This window comes from Tremella mesenterica (genome assembly GCF_000271645.1).
Source record: "Tremella mesenterica DSM 1558 unplaced genomic scaffold TREMEscaffold_3, whole genome shotgun sequence".
NCBI classification, from domain to species: Eukaryota; Fungi; Basidiomycota; class Tremellomycetes; order Tremellales; family Tremellaceae; genus Tremella; species Tremella mesenterica.
Genome location: NW_006711227.1, coordinates 1,216,645 through 1,228,793, shown reverse-complemented (window position 1 = coordinate 1,228,793; position 12,149 = coordinate 1,216,645). Strand labels below are relative to the sequence as shown.

The following is a 12,149-nucleotide window of genomic DNA, read 5'->3' as shown; positions in this document are numbered from 1 at the left end:
ACCATCCTTCCTACTCCAGTCTCGCCATACATCCCCACATTTAACATCTTTGTACGATGACCGAATTATACGACTCAGAAGGAGAGAACTGGGACTCACTTCCCGAACCTCTCGTCCTCACGCCAGCAGAGATGTTAGCGAGATACGATACAAACCTCTCTGCTCCTTTGGTTCGATGCTCCAAGCTCCCCTTCCGCACCCTTGTGTCATTATACGAGACTCATATCACTCATACGCCAATGATCCTAGCACAGGAATTTTCAAGATCACAAACTGCCAGAATGTCCGATTTCTCGACTGCTACGGATGAAAGAGGAGTGTTTTGGATGACACCTCGTTCTTCCTCTTCCACCAACATCACTGCAACCCCTTCAGCTTCATCTTCCTCATCGCCACTCCCCTCGATATCACGCCAAGAATACTCTGGACAGTATAAAACTTCAAACACCCATAGGAAAGAGCTTGAAGAGGACGAATTCCATCATTCTGAAAGACCCCGAGGCAAGAGAAAACGCCTTCCTCCTACCTCTCAACCCCCAACGAAGAACGCAGAGTTGGTCAAAGGTTGTCTCGTAGCTCAATTCGCTTCCCCGACTCCTGAGCATCTGGCAGATGCGGTGGAGCTCATCAGTCCGTACGTCGATGGAATAGATATCAACTGCGGTTGTCCCCAAAAGTGGGCGTATGCTGAGGGAATAGGATGTGCTTTATTGAGGAAACCGGAGCTGGTGAGGGATATGGTAAGGTGTGTAAAAGGAAGAATGGGATGGAGTTGGCCTGTCAGTATAAAGATTAGAGTGGATCCTGATCTGAAGTGAGTAACTTTCTACATCTCACCATGATGACGTCCACCCCGGTGTTCCTTCATCCCCATACCTTCAGATGTCAATGGTCACACCATGACTGATCATACTACGTACATAATGAGGCTCTAAGAGTATAGACGGCTGACTAGTAGACTAACGGACCAACTCATCCATACAGCCATACAAGCCAATGTGTCACACATCACTATTCACGGTAGAACTCGACACCAACCCTCTTCTGAGCCAGTCTCCCTTGACGCCATTCGATTCGCAGTCAGCTGTGCCAAAGGTGAAGTCCCAACTGTGGCAAATGGAGATTTATGGACTTTAGAAGATGCGAGAAAGATGAGACAGACGGGGGTGAATGGTGTGATGGGGGCTCGAGGTTTACTGGCCAAGTGAGTCGTTGTTCATCCCCAACCTCAATAACGTCCACACCCCGCATGCATTCTCCTCCGTTCCACTTCGTGTGCGATCGTGACCCCACCGATCGTTGCCTTCAAGCTTGCTCTCCTCCTCCACCTCCACCCGCTCAACTGCTTCAGTCATGCCAAGAGTATCCATCTGGTCTCTCTCTCATCCTGTGTCTTCAAAGTCGCCCACCTTCGTGAGGGACGGCTTGGCGACGTGGCAGCTGCAAGGGTCCCAGATCGATAGCTGACCCATAGTCCTGCTCTTTTCGCAGGATACACGAAAACTCCTATACACGCAGTGGAACAATTTGTAAACCTATCTGTGGACTATGGTCTGATATTTCCACTTTTGTATGTCTCAACTTCCTCTTCCTTCATGCTCACTCTCTTCTACGGTTTCTCCCATCGGTCTACCAGTCCCCCACTGCCCCTGGCCCATGTGTACGTGCCCTCTGCCAGCCGTCTCTCCTGGCTGACATCCTTATTCACCGACTGGCTTTCTCCTCTCATCAAATAGACTCTTACCTATTCACTCCCTCTGGCTGAAATAACCTTTCCTCGTCGATCATGTAGTTGAAGCTCACTGAACAGCCAAAAGCATCTCGCCTACATGCTTGAATCCCGTTTTGCCCGCCCGGAAAGAGTATGGTTCAACTCGCTCACGTCGAGTGTCGGAGTCATAGAGTACTTATCCTCGCGGGGGGTAGACATCCGCTCTGCTCGCATAGACCCTATATGGGATGCATGTAGGGGACGAAGTTTGATATGACATTTGTGTTCGTCGCTCTTGCATTAAACATCTGAGCCGAAAGCCCGGATCGACTATGCGAGTATGCCGCTCCGACATCAAACGACCCTTTTCTGCCATGCTCTAGGTGTCTAAGAGACGAGAGGATACGTGTGCAAGCATCCACAAGCACAAGAAGACAGCATCAGTATGACAGTGGTCTTTGCAAGTTTCCGATGCATGCTCTTGTGGATGCAAGCTTGATGTAATTGAGAACGCTAATATGGGGCCCCGGAGTATGCCATCCAGCGGGGATTTCGGCCGAAAACTTGACCAATGAGGGAACGTTATTTACACCTTGTCTCCCCCTCATAAAGAGGTCTGTTCGACCGACTCGACCATATCTTACAACCCTTCAACCCTTCTTCTTCGCAACACTACAAATTCTTGCTCTTGGGAGTCTTTTCGAACAGAAATCTCATTCTAGTACTGCCCACAAAAACTCTAAAAAAATGCCTGCACCGACAGTCCAACCCCGAACCCTATACGACAAAGTATTCGACGACCATGTCGTTTACTCTGGTGAAGGTGACACCCTCTTGTATATCGACCGTCATCTTGTGCATGAAGTCACCTCTCCTCAAGCTTTCGAAGGATTGAGAAATGCTGGACGTAAAGTTCGTAGGACCGATTGTACTCTGGCAACTGTCGACCATAACATTCCGTGAGTGATTTTTCTCTATTCTTCCTGACGTGTCACATGATCCCCATGCTGCGGTGAAATATGAGCTGAAGGGTAGAACCATCACTAGAAAAAACTTCAAATCTATTTCGACTTTCATCTCTGAACCTGATAGTAGGGCGCAGTGCGCTGCCCTGGAAGAGCATGTGAAAGAATTTGGTTTGACTTATTTTGGTATGGATGATAAACGACAAGGTTAGTCATGTGACTGAATGTTTGGGGATTTGCTGATGAGAAGGAATCGTTCATATCATTGGACCTGAACAGGGGTTTACTCTTCCAGGAACCACTGTCGTTTGTGGTGATTCTCATACATCCAGTGAGTATTTTTCTTTCCAGCACCCTCACTTTCACCTCCACCTCCACCCCCCTTGTGTTCAGCTTCGAGGACGGGATACACGCTTATATTCAGCCCACGGCGCATTCGGCGCTCTGGCTTTCGGTATCGGTACTTCTGAAGTCGAACATGTCCTTGCTACTCAATGTCTTCCTCAAGCCAAATCAAAGAACATGCGAATCTCCGTCGATGGTCCCTTAGCCGAAGGTGTCAACTCTAAAGATATCGTCCTTCATATCATCGGTGTCATCGGTACAGCCGGTGGAACAGGATGTGTTATCGAATTTTCCGGTTCTACTATCCGTGCACTCAGTATGGAAGCTCGTATGTCCATTTGTAACATGGCCATTGAAGGCGGTGCTCGAGCAGGAATGATAGCTCCTGATGATATAACCTTTGAATATCTCAAAGGACGACCTCTGAGTCCTCGAGAAGGAGAAGAATGGGATATGGCAGAGGCGTATTGGAGAACTTTAAAAACGGATCCAGGCGCGAAATACGATATAGAGGTTGAAATTCGATCTGAAGATATTATTCCTACCGTTACTTGGGGTACAAGTCCTCAAGATGTCGTTCCTATCGCTGGTGTCGTACCGAATCCAGAAGATATGGCATCTAACAAACGTGGTAACGCTATTCGTTCTCTCGAATATATGGGTTTAACTCCTGGTACTCCAATGGAACAAGTTAAGATTGATAAAGCTTTCCTTGGATCCTGTACAAATGGTCGAATTGAAGATCTTCGTTCCGCAGCAAAAGTCATTATAGCTTCTGAAAAAAACGGTGGTCCAACACATGTCTCTGAACACGTTTACGCAATGGTCGTTCCTGGTTCTGGATTGGTCAAACAACAAGCTGAAGGAGAAGGATTAGATGTTATCTTCAAAAAAGCAGGATTTGATTGGAGAGAAGCTGGATGTTCAATGTGTTTAGGAATGAACCCTGATCAATTAAAACCTCAAGAACGTTGTGCTTCAACTTCAAATCGTAATTTCGAAGGACGCCAAGGAGCAGGAGGTAGAACTCATTTAATGTCACCTGCCATGGTAGCTGCGGCAGCTTTGACTGGATATCTTACAGATGTCAGAAAACTTATGGGAAGTCATATTTCAGAAGATGGTGGATTAAAAATTACTTCATATTTCGATTATCTTTCACCTCTCGCTGTAGCAGCACCAGATGCTCAACCTACCGAAATATCAGAAAATGAACAAACTCCAGTCAAAGTCGCCAATGCAGCTTCGGCAGGTTTACCCAAATTCAATATCGTAAAAGGAATATGTGCACCAATGTGGGAAGCCAATATCGATACGGATAAAATCATACCTAAACAATTTTTGAAAACTTTACTTCGTACTGGACTTGGATCAGCTTTATTCTGGCCACTTCGATATGATGTTAAAACTGGTGATATAATACCGGAATTCGTATTGAATAAAGAACCATTCAATAAATCTTCTTTATTAGTTTGTACAGGTGCTAATTTCGGTTGTGGTTCTTCTCGTGAACATGCTCCTTGGGCTTTAAACGATTTCGGTATAAGATGCGTCATGGCACCTTCTTTCGGAGATATTTTCAAGAATAATTGTTTCAAAAACGGTATGTTACCACTGGAACTCTCTCAAGAAGCTTTGGATGTTTTGTATAAGGATGCTGAATCTGGAAAAGATATCACGGTGGATCTGGAGAAACAAGTTGTCGTAAGACCTAATGGAGAGGAAATCCAATTTAGTATAGATCCATTTAGGAGACATTGTTTACTTAATGGTTTGGATGATATTGGTCTCACGTTGGAACATAGGGATGCGATTGAAGCTTTTGAAGAAAAGAGATCAAACACTTGGCCTTGGTTGGATGGGATAGGATATGCTAAGAAAGGAGGAAAGGTCGTTCCTCTTCCTCAGAGGAAAGGGGTGAAGAAGATGGAGTGGTAGGGTTGGAATCGGTGGGTGGGGTCAAGAGTCGTCACATACAGCACAGAGGGGGAGGAGCTTTGAGTGGATGGAAGATGGAAACAAAAAGATCCAGTACAGGCATATCGTTTGTATAGATTGATGCAAGTATCTGCTTTTTCACCGACACAGCGCAATTGCTTTGATCCCCCATCTCACAAAGATCCAGCTAAATAAAGTGTGAGGTACGATGGTATCGTGTAAAGTTACTAAAAAGTCAAGTATTTAGTCCACAGGGAGCTACAGGATCTGCGAGGTGAAAACACCAAGTGATGAAGAGTGTTTGCATGACATATTAGACTTCTGAAACCACTTAGATCCGTACGACGAGGAAAGAAAGTACGAAGCGTCAAACCAGCCGAGTATGATCAGATCCCACAGGAGGAGACAACGATAATGATGTGTCTCTATAATCTCCTCTATCCATTTGTATCGAGTTTGGGGAAATCTCCGACTGAACTTCGGTAGAACCGAACCGCCAGTTATTTATCGACTGGAGTATGGGTTGAAGGATATTATGTGATAATTCGGGACCTTCACGAATCAAGACCTATGAGTCAGTCATGCTTTCTGACCTGGGTTCATTGGCCATTGTCAACTCGATGGTATGCCGTCGCAGTGAATGAATGCGAGATTCACTCGGAGAGTAGGGAGGAATGAAATAACGGAGGGTGAGGGACATTGACGGAATGAAGAAAGGCATGAATGAAATAATGGAGGGTGAAGGGCACTGACGGAATGAAGGGAGGAGAGAGGGAGGATAAGGAAGAGAGTAAGGAAAAGTTAGAGAAGGAGGAAGGAAGAGGAATGGGAAAGGAAGAACATGAAGCTCACAATGACAACTTCCACAGCGATAAGAAGAATAATGATTACTTCCATCCTATGTGCCGACGCTTCGGTAAGTAAAGCTCGCAGTGTTGATTGTACTTCTTGAGCATAATCTATCTTTTTATTGATCGCGTCTATACGTTCTTTTATCTCAAATTCGGAAGCGATCGAGTCAAAGTAGGCTGAAGGTTAATGCTCCTCTTATACTCAGACCACTATCTGTCATATACTCCTAGCCCCTCTAATTACCGTTGTATCGACATTGACTGCAGGTCTTGGGGGTCATTTTATAAAATCACCACGTCTGTCAGCAGCACCGAGAAAGGTGGGAAAGGCAGGAAGAGGTTGGTGATGCTCACCTTCTAGCTCGGGTTCTGACCAATAAAACTGCTTGTCAGCTCTAGACATACAAAGATTCTTCGACGGGCTCAATTTGAATTTGAGCTGTCATGCGAAGACAAACAGAAGACAGCCATGCATCGTTTTAGTGCACCGTGATGCAATGATAGTGACAAGTGAGAGTCATATGAAGCATAGGGTATAGGGATAAATCGACAAGCAGCGTAGGCAGAAATAGGGTAAATAAATTTAGGGATGATTGAAAAACAAGATCACAACTCACTTCCGGGGTCTCCTCCAACCCTCCACCACGAGTATTGACAGCCATCCGAAGTGTCATCAACTCTCCCAGTTTCCTAATCACCTCTCTTCGTCTCAGAGGCTGAGCACCCGAGACAGATAGCGCGCGTGGCAGAGTCGAGACGCTCGCTATGTGGGTATCGAGTCTGTCCTCCAGTACAGACAATGAAGAAGAGCGCGAGAGAGATAGGGAGAGTGTGTATCGGGCAAGTAGAGAGGAGAGGGAAGGTGACGGGGGAAATGTGGAGAGGACTGGTGGTCGACCAAGAAGGATCAAGTTGCCCATTATGTGGGTTGTTCTGCTCGTCAGGTCTGGATCTCTGTCCTTGTCCATATCTCTTATATAGATATATCAAGAGATGATTTCATATGAGAGGAGCAAAATTCTCAGGTCTGGAGGGAACTGATGAACGAGATGTATGTGACAGGAAGAGTAGGTTAAATAAGGAGTGAGAAGCAGGCCATGCATTATGGACGGAATTAGTTACGTGAAAAGCGAACTTCCCACACGGTGATTGGAGAATGGATATTGCGGTCAATCAGGAGCACGACATGATGTAACTCACGCAGTAGGATCCACAACGAAATCAACCTCTTCCACTTCATATTCCTTCGCTTCTAATCTATCCACTTCAACTCCTGACCCTTTCCGTCTAATCACCTCTCTCAAAAACGCCCTACCCTCCTCTTCTGTCAAACCCCAAGTGACAAAACTACCAGAACCAAAAACCCAAATCTCTCCTCTTTCCCCATATTCGAAACCAAAATCTCTTTCCTCCTCTTGCTCTTCTTCCAATTCCATCCTCTCCGAAACTCCTCCCGTCCGGGCTTTATCTCTTTCAGAGACAGAAAGGATTCCTCCGACTTTCTCTTTCAGAAAAGTTGATGTGTTCTTACTTCCCCTGACGTCTTTTCCTGAGATTAATCTTTCTGCCCCTCCTCGACCTTTCCAAGGACCAATAACGACAGCCCTCTCTCTATCCCCCTCGGGCACTTCATCCCATCTCACACCTAATGATCGTAGGGTGAGACCGAGAGAGACGAGGTCATATCTTTCAGCAGTCGTATGTGCTATACATTGTAATACCGGGCCTCGGGTATGTGAAGGGGCATTTCGCAGAGGTTGAGAGGCAGCTTCGAGTCGTCTTTTGGGTGGTTTGTGAGAAGGAGGTTTGGACTTGGGTTTGGGTTGACTCGTTGGGGTGAGTTGAGAATTGTTGGAGGTGGACGTACTCGGACGATCAGACTCACGAGGGTTGGTAGATACGTATCGTAAGGATGGAATGGGAGAGGGAAGAAGAGATGGGGATGAGGGAAAGGGAAGTAAACGGAGACATCGGGTGCAAGGTGGAATGCCGTGAGTTCGGAAGGTAGAAAGTCGAGTAATGTTACGTTTCCACATCTTCCTATCGGATGCTGCCGAGCTTTGCTATCACCTGAGGCTATCGGACGTAGGAATGGGTCCGAATAGTCTCCAAGACAGATGAAGGACGCGACAAGAAGGAAGAGTACGAGTAAGTAAGGTAATTTACTGCAGTAGGTATGGGATGGAGCAGGTTTGGGTGCTGCAACCCGAGGTGGCAAATTGCTTCCGCTCTATATGTGGAAACCTGATAGACTACCTTGTTATACTTGTACTACCTCTTGGCTGCATGGCTGCAAGACAGCAAGAGGGTATCACGAAGACATTTCTAGATCAATGCATGTTGTCCTGACCCGGATACCGTGGTCTTTGAGCCAAACATCTCTCCACACTCAACTCGAAAGGCGTCTTCCCCCTCCATCCTCCTCTGGCGACCACCAACCCTTTGACAGATCCCACTCCTGATGTCCCGTGTACCCCTCCCCCCTCTCCATGATCTGACAACAATGACATGTGACTCGGATTCCGGCTGACCCTCCGACTGGATCCTCCCCCTCCCATACCTAGCTCACGCATTGTCCTCACCAACGATTCATGTGCCTCTCGATAATCCCCGTTCTGCACGCCAATTTTGGAAGACTCCGCTCCCGCCGGTATCTCCCACGCTGGGCGCTTGCTTTTCTTAACCGGAAGAAAACGTGAGATCAGATGAGCTGTATCTGCCAACGTCGATGGATAACCCAATGACTGATGATACAACGCCGGATCGTTAGTCGTATGCCACTTTGACGCCGCTGCCGCAGCTTGCAGAGCCGTGAGCCGACGTGAAGTGGCAATTTGTTGACTAGGCCGTTGTCGGTCGTCTTGAGCAGCGGTGAATATTTGTCGCAGACTCCTGGTAGACGAGATCGAAGCGACTGATTCTCGTCGATTCATCGAAGGTCCCGGCTCCATTTCTCGATCTTCCGGAATATTCCAACTTTCACCCTGCACCACAGTTGGATAAATCACAGGAGGTGGTACGGGTTGGACGTAAGGTTGGGCCTGTTTGTTTTTGTTGGGGGATCCAAACATGCTGCCAGGACGAGACGTGGAAACCGTAGGTTGAGTGGCTCGTGCACTCACAGGCGAGTTCAGAGGATGTGGTGGAGCTCGTAATGACTGCATGGAACGTAGAGATGAGTTTGACATTTTCTGTCGGAGAGGACGATCAGAAGCGACCCGCGAGCGTTTCTCCAGGACCGATGGTGGTTGTGAAGATGAAGGAGCCGATGACATGGAGGGAAAGGGGAAATCGGTGGACCCTGGTTTTACGCGTGAATCAACGGGGTGAGGTAGTCCACTACCTTCGGTCGAATTTGATCTCTCGGGCATTCGGGCTTCGTTCCGGAGAGTCTCGGCTCGGCTACTAGCTCGACGACGTTCGGACTCGACAGCAGCGTGGGTAAGCTCTTTCGTACTGGGGATATGCTTGAGTATCACCTCTGGCGCGGGATCGGGGGAGGGGAAAGTGAATGGATGCGGAGGAGGTATGACAGAAGGATCGGGAACTGTGACATTGCCGGTCCAACCTGTTGTGCGCCGGGTCTGCTGATGGCCATGTAAGGAGTGAGGCGTAACTGGTACGATGGGAGAATCGACCGAACCGGTAGGTCCGTTGACCTGCGCGACGTGTTTGGCGACATCTCTAGGCTTTTCGGTCATCGTTCTGGGCTTCTCATTTCCAACTGGTCCAACTTTGACCTCTTCATCTTCCTCTTCCCAACTTTCCTCCTCTGCTTTTCCTGCGATAGAAGCATCCTTCCCTCGGGGTTGCACTTCACTATCCTCCTTGCTGTGATTTCGCTTGTCATCCTGACCATGACCTGATGTTGAGCTATGTATCGAATGGGTCGATGTGGCGGACAAGGTTCGTGCCAATTTAGGTAAGTGAGTGTCAGATCGAGAAGCTTTTCCGGGCAATCGCTAGTCGTCAGTCCAATTCGTACATCTGCTTTGAGAAAGTAGAAGCTCACATCACTAGAGCTCTTTCGGGGGTTTGACGGTCTTTCCAAAGCATGCATTGTCAATCCGGCTACCACAGCCCTTCTCCCCGACTCTCCGTCGGATGAGCGTCGCTGAGCACCATGAGCAACAAGATTGGTATACGATGGAACGCGTTTCTTGGTAGTTGCATGATGGACGATTTGTCCATGACCGGAAGTACGTCTGACGTGGCCATTCGTCGTGTTCCGAGAGGTAAGCTGGGTTTGAGAACGTGAATTTGTCCGAGATAAAGCATGATGAACATGGGCAGAGGGAGAGATGACGGTTGTCTCGGAGGACACAGACATGATGGGAGTGAAATGGTCGTTACGTTTCGAATTGATGGGGAATCTGTGTAGATGGGACCTGAACGATGGCGAGGTTGAATCTTGTCATCCAGACCTAGGGGTTGATCATGAGGAAAGTAGTAGGTACACGATGATAAGGGTTACAATTGTGGCCCCGAGGTCAAGGATGGGGTGAGAGAGATGTCACATGAAGCGACGACGATTGGCTCTTCCCCCCTTCCCCCCCACTTTGATATAATTGCTCCCGTCGCACTGCCTTTAAATCCCACGTCACTTACCGGCTCAGCCATCTCCGATATCCGACGGCCGACGTGGGGCACCCTCCCTTCCCTCGCAGCTCTCTCTTCCTCCTCTCGTCACTTGACTATCAACTACTATCAACTTATCATGTCATCTATAGCAGGGCAGCTAATCCTACATCCTAAACTCAGTCAAGCGCTGTCTCTACTGGCTACCACCAATGGGAGAGATAAGGTGAGTCCTCTCTAGGAAAGACCGATTGGGGTTGCGGACTCACGTACCAGGTTTTTCGACTCATCCAATATCTCTCTCGCCTAATCGCATGGTCCCTCACTCGCCGGGGTTATGCTGATACCGCCGATCGCTTCGAGGGTCTCAAATTGGGTATGACCAGGGCTCGTAAAGGTCAGCTTCTCATTCATCTTTCATGGTAATTATCGCTCATAGCTAGCCCTGCGTCTTTTTCGTGCCGCAGACTTTCTCCAATCCGCCGCGAAACTCGCCCAAAGTCCAATGTGAGTGATCTTTCTGGGTACTGAGATATTCATGATTGACATCGTAGAAGATCTCTGCAAACATCAGGGCAGGTGGCACATGTCACTCAGATCGGACGTCATGTTTCATACGCTTCATTCTACTTTGCAGATATGTTGGCGTATCTCGGCAGCATCTCGGTGCTCAAATACGATAAAATGTCAGTCCATGTACTCCATCTTTGTTCTCTGAGATCCTCAGTCCTAAGTCCTATATGACGGGGAGATGTGCTTATGTTATCAGCCAAATCGACAAATATCAACGTATGGCTTTCAAATTCTGGTTGTCCGGTCTGATCCTCTCCCTCGCATCTTCCACCGCCAGTATGGTCAAACTTCGAGCCGACTCACGTCGTTTCGCTCTGTCGAACGAGATGGCGCGTAGAGATATGAGCAAAGCAGAACGGACGCCGGAAGAACGTGCGAGAGATGAAGAGGAACGTCGGTCAAAAGGTCGGGCTATGCTAGCGTATGTTGTTCCTATATACAAAAGGCTCTGGCTGATGGACCACAAGGCAAAGACAGACACTGCTCTCTCAACTCGTCATGGACTCGATGGACGTGTGGATCCCAATGACCGCGTTGGGTTATACCAACTTCAGTGATGGGACTATCGGATTACTCGGGTACGTCTTCATCGTCAAGAGCAGAGTTGTTCGCTAATGTTACGCAGTGCTATAACTTCATATATGGGTTTACAGACCATGTGGTACAAGCAAGCAGCAGGAGGGCGGAAAGCGATTTGATGGGCCATGTCAACATCATTATCGGGTAGTAGCGGACATATCACATCACACTTTCTTATATGATGACATGACAGAGCTCACAACCATATCGGACGATTGGCATTACATGACCACTGCGCATTCAAATGTCGATTGGAAGCTGACTTCTCCGCATCGCCTCAATCTTCCCACCATATCGTGTTTCCTCCTCAGACAAAGTGTCACACACAGAATTGAAGAGAGGATCTAGCACAGCTTTCCCACGATTTCGCAAGTCAAGTCCTCGTCGATCGAAATCCTCAGGCCAAGATTTACTTTCCCGCGCTGACTTCAACTCAGATTAGCCGTTTTAGGTAATCAAAACCGTATGTCTCTGCTCGTCCGCCTACGTATGGGGTGAAGACGGGGTAGAACGCATCAGTCTCCTTTCCCACCATATTTGAAATTCATAAATCTTATACAAGTATGATGAATACCCTGCAACCTCATCATATACTTGACTTCTGACTGT

The 12,149-nt window shown here is 47.8% G+C and overlaps 4 protein-coding genes across 4 annotated transcripts; 3 read left to right on the top strand and 1 right to left on the bottom strand.

Annotated features, from left to right (window-relative positions):
- Positions 1–56: 56 nt before the first annotated feature.
- Positions 57–1,988, top strand: TREMEDRAFT_68173 (uncharacterized protein; the record flags this gene model as incomplete). Its single annotated transcript, XM_007003639.1, has 5 exons — positions 57–336; positions 502–814; positions 959–1,204; positions 1,475–1,570; positions 1,811–1,988. 5 exons carry the CDS (start codon positions 57–59, stop codon positions 1,986–1,988), a joined length of 1,113 nt encoding a protein of 370 aa, XP_007003701.1.
- Positions 1,989–2,458: 470 nt separating this feature from the next.
- Positions 2,459–4,959, top strand: TREMEDRAFT_29353 (uncharacterized protein; the record flags this gene model as incomplete). The annotated part of the gene is made up of 4 exons (XM_007003233.1): positions 2,459–2,670; positions 2,747–2,883; positions 2,924–3,007; positions 3,101–4,959. The coding sequence occupies 4 exons, from the start codon at positions 2,459–2,461 to the stop codon at positions 4,957–4,959; spliced, it is 2,292 nt and encodes a 763-aa protein (XP_007003295.1).
- Positions 4,960–5,250: 291 nt separating this feature from the next.
- On the bottom strand, positions 5,251–7,846 carry TREMEDRAFT_43315 (uncharacterized protein; the record flags this gene model as incomplete). Its single annotated transcript, XM_007003302.1, has 6 exons — positions 5,251–5,527; positions 5,812–5,987; positions 6,165–6,192; positions 6,428–6,743; positions 7,011–7,249; positions 7,310–7,846. The coding sequence occupies 6 exons, from the start codon at positions 7,844–7,846 to the stop codon at positions 5,327–5,329; spliced, it is 1,497 nt and encodes a 498-aa protein (XP_007003364.1). The 3' UTR covers positions 5,251–5,326.
- A 2,681-nt stretch (positions 7,847–10,527) lies between these two features.
- Positions 10,528–11,659, top strand: TREMEDRAFT_68170 (uncharacterized protein; the record flags this gene model as incomplete). Its single annotated transcript, XM_007003638.1, has 7 exons — positions 10,528–10,614; positions 10,665–10,785; positions 10,832–10,895; positions 10,943–11,074; positions 11,158–11,382; positions 11,429–11,539; positions 11,587–11,659. The coding sequence occupies 7 exons, from the start codon at positions 10,528–10,530 to the stop codon at positions 11,657–11,659; spliced, it is 813 nt and encodes a 270-aa protein (XP_007003700.1).
- Positions 11,660–12,149: the final 490 nt, after the last annotated feature.